General features: G+C 68.1%; 1 protein-coding gene across 2 annotated transcripts; it reads left to right on the top strand.

Annotated features, from left to right (window-relative positions):
• ZBTB42 (zinc finger and BTB domain containing 42) lies at nt 1–4231 on the top strand. Of its 2 annotated transcripts, none has more exons than XM_082449540.1 (2): nt 1–250; nt 778–4231. In XM_082449540.1, exon 2 carries the CDS (start codon nt 795–797, stop codon nt 2064–2066), a length of 1272 nt encoding a protein of 423 aa, XP_082305666.1. In that variant the 5' UTR covers nt 1–250; nt 778–794; the 3' UTR covers nt 2067–4231. The 2 variants fall into 2 exon arrangements, with proteins under 2 accessions (XP_082305666.1, XP_082305667.1); XM_082449541.1 differs by lacking the exon at nt 1–250 and adding an exon at nt 277–514.
• The last annotated feature ends 2285 nt before the right edge of the window (nt 4232–6516 follow it).

The following is a 6516-nucleotide window of genomic DNA, read 5'->3' as shown; positions in this document are numbered from 1 at the left end:
TCCGCCGCTCCGGGAAGTCGCCTCGGCCCGCCCCCTCCAGCCCCCGCCCAGAGTTTCGCTCTCTCCGGGGCGGGGCAAGCGGCGGGTGCTGCCCGGCCAGCCAAGTTGGAGCGCGCCCCGCCCGGCGCCCTCCCCGTCCCCGCGCCCTCCCCGCCGGGGCGCGCTGCCCGCAGCTCCGCGCGCGCCGGGGCGGCACCGGGGAGGGCGTGCGGCGCGGGCAGCGGCCGGAGAGGAGCTCGGGGCGGCGGAGGTGAGCGCGGGGGGCGGGCACCCGGCTCTGCCCGCCCCGCCCGCCGGCCCGCTCCCCGCGGCCGCGCTGCCATAAATGGGGCCCGCGGCGGCGGCGGCTGCATCTGGCGGGCCGGGCAGCAGCTGGAGGCGGCGCGGGGGCGCGGGCCGTGGGTGGCGGCGCCGCGGCGACTCGGGCGTCGGGGGACGCGGCAGGCGGCCGCCCCGGAGTGAAGTTCAGAGGCGCCCTAGCGGGGAGGGGCACTCCAGGCGGGGACGCGCGCAGGTTCGCGCGACTCCGGCCCCCTCCGCCCGCGTCCCGGGACCCGCCCCCGCGGCGGAGCGGCTCCTGTTTACTTTCGATCGAGTTTTTCCTGCTCCGGGCAGGTGCCCAGGGCGGCTCCAGGCGGGCAGTTGCGCGCGGAGCCCCGCGCCCCTCTCCCCGTGCTGCCCGCACCCGGGAAGGGCTGAGGGCTGGTCGGGCGACTGGGGGCGAGCGGCGGCCGCGGCGTCTCCAGGCGCGCTCACGGGAGTCCCGTTTGTGCCCAGGTGATGACCGCGGCGGCATGGAGTTCCCGGAGCACGGCGGGCGGCTGCTGGGCCGCCTGAGGCAGCAGCGTGAGCTGGGCTTCCTGTGCGACTGCACCGTGCTGGTGGGCGACGCGCGCTTCCCGGCCCACCGCGCCGTGCTGGCCGCGTGCAGCGTCTACTTCCATCTCTTCTACAGGGACCGGCCCGCGGGCAGCCGCGACACGGTGCGGCTCAACGGCGACATCGTCACGGCGCCCGCCTTCGGCCGTCTGCTGGACTTCATGTACGAGGGCCGCCTGGACCTGCGCAGCCTGCCCGTCGAGGACGTCCTGGCCGCGGCCAGCTACCTGCACATGTACGACATCGTCAAGGTCTGCAAGAACAGGCTCCGGGAGAAGGAGCGCGCGCTGCCCCTGGAGACGCCTGCCCCTGGGGCAGAGCTGCCTGGCCAGCCCCCAGGCCCCTTGTCTGACTGGTCCCCTGTACTCTGTCCAGCCGCCCAGAAGACCAGGCTCCCTCCCGCTGGGGTCAAGGCCACCCGCCCTCCACTGGCACTGGGGCCTCCCCCCTGGCAGGCTCCTGGCGAGTCAGACCGGGCCCTGGACCTGTCGCTGAAGCCTGGCCCGAGGCGGGAGCCAATCCGCCCACCCTGCGTCCTCCAGACACCCCCTTGCAGCCGGATGCAGCCAGGGGCGCAGCCGATCGTGAAGGACGAGCCAGACACACTGTCCGAGCAAGAGGACAGCAGAAGCCCTCGGTGCCCCCACAGCCCCTTGCAGCCGCCCTGTGTTCCTGCAGCCCAGCGCCTGGCCGGGGGCTTGGAGCCGCTGCGGGTCAGCGAAGTGGGCAGTGGGGAACTGGAGCTGGAGGCAGAGCGGGGGGCGATCGAGGATGTGCTGCGGCCGGGCGGGCGCCTCTGCCTCTGCCCGCTGTGCGGCAAGCTGTTCCCCAGCGCCCACGTGCTGCAGCTGCACCTCAGCGCCCACTTCCGCGAGCGGGACGGTGGCCGCGCCCGGCTCTCGCCCGACGGCGCAGCGCCCACCTGCCCGCTCTGCAGGAAGACCTTCTCCTGCACTTACACGCTGAAGAGGCACGAGCGCACGCACTCGGGCGAGAAGCCCTACACGTGTGTGCAGTGCGGCAAGAGCTTCCAGTACTCGCATAACCTGAGCCGCCACGCCGTGGTGCACACGCGCGAGAAACCCCACGCCTGCCGCTGGTGCGAGCGCCGCTTCACGCAGTCGGGGGACCTCTACCGCCACGTCCGCAAGTTCCACTGTGGCCTGGTCAAGTCCCTGCTGGTGTGACCTTCGCTGCAGGGGTGAGGGTGGAAGGAGGGGCGGATGGAGTGTGAGGGGCCGGAGCTCAGCAGGTGAAGCCCCTGCTGCCCTGGGAACGCGGCCTCAGACTTGGGCCGACTGGGAGCCCCACGGACAGCCCTTCTCCAGCCTTGTGCCTCCGCCAACTCACTCCTGCTCCTGGACGTGCCCTGACCAGACACCGCCCTCCTCTCCATCCCCTCAGCCAGTTCCAAGGAGTGTCCGCAGCTCGAGGAGGCCCGTTGACCCTCCACCCGGGGCTTTCCTGACCAGCTCACCAGCAGGCTCAGCGGTACCCTGTGAGCCTGGCACGGCGCTCGGTGACGGATGCCCGCTCACAGATGCTGCCAGTGTGAGCCTCCACCAGGGAGCTCTGATGGGACAGGCTACTCCTGGCGGGTGGCAGTGGAAGCCCCTGCAGGGGAGGCCCCGGGCACAGTGAGAGCCAGCAGGGCACAGCTGGTGTGACGGGGGTGCAGGCCCCAGCAGGGACCCCAGGGCGGCAGGAGCAGAACCAGCCAGAAGCTGCGAGGCTCCAGAGTTACAGGCACTGGGGTGGGAGGTAGGCTCTCCAGAGCTTTCGACCCTGACCGCAGCGTATCAGCGGGCAGAGAAAGTGGGGACTTGGAAACGATTCTCTTTAGATACAGAAGGAGCCTCCGGAGGTTGCCAGATGTCTGCCCGTGGGTGATGGGCCGTGCCGCTCCCCTGCCTGAGCGCAGGATCCAGGGCGCCTCTGAGCCTCCCCAGGGTGGGACTGAGGGGGCTGGGAACGCAGCTGCCCACCTTGAGTATCGCAGGTCAACGGTAGGCCTGACCTTGAAGGTCACTTCTCCGCCTGCTCAGGGTCTCCCTGGAGCTGCTGGTCATTTCCAGAGCACTGAGCAGGGGGGCTGAGGGCTGCTCTCTTTACCAGGAGCCGTGTTTGCAGCGTTTCCCTTCCCTACGGTGGGGCCTGGGTGAAAGCAGCCATCTCGCGAGGAGGGGCGGTGGGGGGGGGGGCCTCTGGGCTGATGCCCCTGAGACGCAAAAGGCCGCCACATTTGTGCTTGGTGGGGGGCGCCCCGCCTCCCCTGCCGGCTCACCCAGCAGGGCTCGCTGCTGGAACCCAAGGGGGTGGGCAGGGGTGGGGCTGCCCCAGCTTCTGGGAGTCCCGCAGGTGGCAGAGCCCCCTGGGTTCCTGGTTTCCCCAGACTGCATGGGCTCTTTCTGCTGTGACTGGAAGTGGTGCTGAGGTCAGAGTTCAAGTTTAAATGATCTTCTCGGCCCCTGACAACACTTGATGTCGTATTTATTCGTTTGCCTGGTCTGGAGTGAGAAGACCATTGGCCTTTGCAGCAGGTGGACAGGCGGGGACCATCTCCCTGCAAGCCCTCGGCTCTCCCGGTGTGTGGGCAACTGGCCTGCGGACCAGAGAGAGAGCTGGGGGAAGGGGCCCTCCGCTTCTGATTGTCCTGGCCCCCCTCCACCTCTGGAAGGGCTGGTGGGACCTCACGCTTGGCATGATGTGCTTCATGATCGGATTTCCGTGTGTGTGTGTGAGTGTGTGTGAGTGTGAGTCTGCCTGTGTGGGCACCTGTGTCCAGCAAAGGCGGGGCCTGAGCTGGACCAGCAGCCGCGCGCCCACCCCAGCAGGCAGCGGGGAGATGAGCATCAGGCCTGGTTTTCCCCAAGGAGTTTCCACCGGGGAAGAAATTTATTTTCCTGGGGCAGGAAGCCTGCCCTGAGTTATCAACACTGGATTCATTGTCTTTTGCAAACAGTTACTGTGAAGTTAATGTACAGAGAGGAGGTCAGTTTTACATTTAATAGCTGACGCGGTTCAGATAAAATAGATATACATACACACACGAGTATATTTAAGACGCTAATCGTGTGCCATCGTGTAGCAGAGGTGCGTGTAAATGCATTTCGGGTGGAGCCTGCTGTGTGGGTCCTCCCGGGCGGCTCAGCCTCCTGCCCCTCGGTCACTGCTGTCCTGCCCCTGGGGGGCGGCTCTGGGTGCCCAGAGGACAGTTGTTGATGCTTAGTGTTCCGCGGGAGGTTTTGTGTGCACGTGCCCGCCTGCTGTGAAGGTCTGGAAATCAGTGCTGTCTTCCCATGTTCTCATCATCGTCTCAATGACAGTGGTAATAAAGCCCACCCCAGGTGGAGACGGCCGTGATTATTCCTGGGGACAGGAGTGCGTGTGGGAATTGGGGGCGCTGCTGGTCTTGGGGGGGACCCAGGTGGGTGGTGGGCACTCTGGGAGCCCTGTCCCAGATGCCACCTGCTGTGCCTCGTGGGTGGAGGGGACTGGGGCAGGGCCGTGGACAGGTGACAGACACTCTTTCCCCAGATTTGTACCCCCTTAACCCTGAATTGGGGGAGGGGAGTCCCAGGGAGCAGGATGCAGGTTGGGACCTGGTGAGAGGCCTCGTGGCTTCTCGCTTGGGGTGCCTTCTGAGCCCCCACAGGCCCTGGGACTCAGATCTGAGGCTCCCAATCCTGTGGTTCCGGGTCTTCCTGTGCCCCTGCATCCAGGGGCAACCCCAGCTCCCCTGCCCTCTCCCACCCCCCTCCCCTCCCCTCTCCCACCCCCCTCCCCTCCCCAAGCCCACCCTGTGCCCTCTCCCCTCCCTCCACACCTCATTTGTACCCCTACCTCCCTCTGGGCGGGATGGGCCCTCACAGAGGTGGGCAGGACTGGGAGGGGGCTGTGCGCCTGCTGCCCCCATCCCCACCCCGTGGAGCCCAGCTTGATGTCTAGAGGGCCAAGGGGGTCAGGCTGGCTGGGCGGCTGGGCGGGCCTGGCCCCTTGGTGGTTCCGGGATCCCTGAGCCAGCCCAGCTGGTGCCCGAGCTGGTGGGCGGGTGCGTTTGGGTGTTCCAGGGCCCCCCCACCCCGCTGCTTCGCGGAGTGGCGTGAAGCTGGTGCTGCCCTGAGCCTCCTGGGAGCTGTGCCTTCCTCACCAGGCCCAGGACAGATGGGCAGATGGCCTTATGTGTGTCCCAAGCCCAGTCCTGGCCAAACACCCTCCAGGAAGAGCTGAGACAGACCCCATGGGCAGGGCGGGGGGACCTTGCTTGCCTAGAGGTCCCCCAAAGTTGCCCCGAGCTGAACTGGTGCCAGAAGGGCTGCTGGTTCTTGGGCCAAGCTTCGAGGCCTCCCCAGTCCTGACCCCAAGCGCAAGGCCTTGCTTCTGGGAGGCTGTGCCTGGCACCTTCCCTCCCTTGCCCAGCCTGGCTCCCACGGAGCCTTCCTCCTGGACCTAAGCCACTGTCCTGCAGGGAGGCCCTGTCATGTTCCCAGTTGGGCCCATGACTCAGCCCGGGCCTTCTCAGAGCCCCGGAGAAGGCTGTTGCCCTGCCAGCCGGCAGGGGAAGAGGGCAGTCAAAAGGTGCCTGGGGGCAGAGCTGACTAGGGAGGGGCTTCCGGGACCCCTCCCGCCGGCGGCTCTGCCCAGCCGCGTTCGCACTCTGCGCACTGACACGCCCACCCCCGAAGCTGTCGCCCCCGCTCCTGGGGTGCGGGGAGGGCATCCAGCCTGGCCCCTGGGCAGATCGTGGAGGGGCCCGACTGGCCCGCAGTCCCAAAGCCAGGCCCTCTTTGCACAACCTTCAGGAACGCCGGCGGTGCTGGACGCAGCCCCCTGGCAGCTGGCGCTCGGGGCAGTACGAGGAGCCCACGGAGAGTGCAGCGGGTCGGACTCCGGGGCTAGAGGGCTCCCCAAGGCCCCCTGGCAGGGTGAGCGCTCAGGACCCTCCGGGTGGACGCGGAGATGGGTGCGCCAGGCCGAGGGCCGCTGCTGCAGGGGCGTCAGAGCGAGGGGTCGTGTGCCAGCGGGCGCAGGGCTGTGACGGCCGGGGCGCTCCAGGGAAGCCACCGGCTTTGAGGCAGGGAGAGGCCAGGGCAGCTCTGGCCAGCCTCAGGCCTCCCTCCCCAGCTTCCGGGGGCTCAGCCAGCTGCCCACTCCCCCCACACCGGGTCTCGCCCCTCCCTGGGTTCATCCCCGCTGCTGAGGGAGGTTCATCCTCAGACACCCGAGGACAGGCGCACAGGCTTCGGACACGGCTCCAGCCCTGCTTCCCAGCTTCTGCTGGTCCCCGGCACTCCTCTTCCCACCTCAGCCGCATGGCTCCTTTCTCACGGCCATTGTCATTGTCATGGTCACTATACCTCCCCTCCCCCTCCTCCCCCACGTCCACGGTCACGTCGACCACTGCCTCTGTGGCGGGTCCCTGCAGAAACTGACCCCTCATCTAGGCCAGTTTCCAAGCTGAGGGGGGCCCGGTGCTCGGTATCAACAAGCCGAGAAGTGGCGGAGACGGTGAGGTCCTCCCAGTGGTGCTGCAGCATCTGCGCCCCGCTTCCTGTGCCCGCAAGTTCCAGGACCTTCTCAGTCCCCTCCCCCTCCCCTCCCCTCCCCCACTCCTCCCCACCCCTCCCCTCCCCCACC

Source organism: Balaenoptera physalus, assembly GCF_965194825.1.
Source record: "Balaenoptera physalus genome assembly, chromosome: 2".
NCBI classification, from domain to species: Eukaryota; Metazoa; Chordata; class Mammalia; order Artiodactyla; family Balaenopteridae; genus Balaenoptera; species Balaenoptera physalus.
Note: the sequence above shows the minus strand (reverse complement) of the source record. Positions and strands in the feature narration are given on the sequence as shown.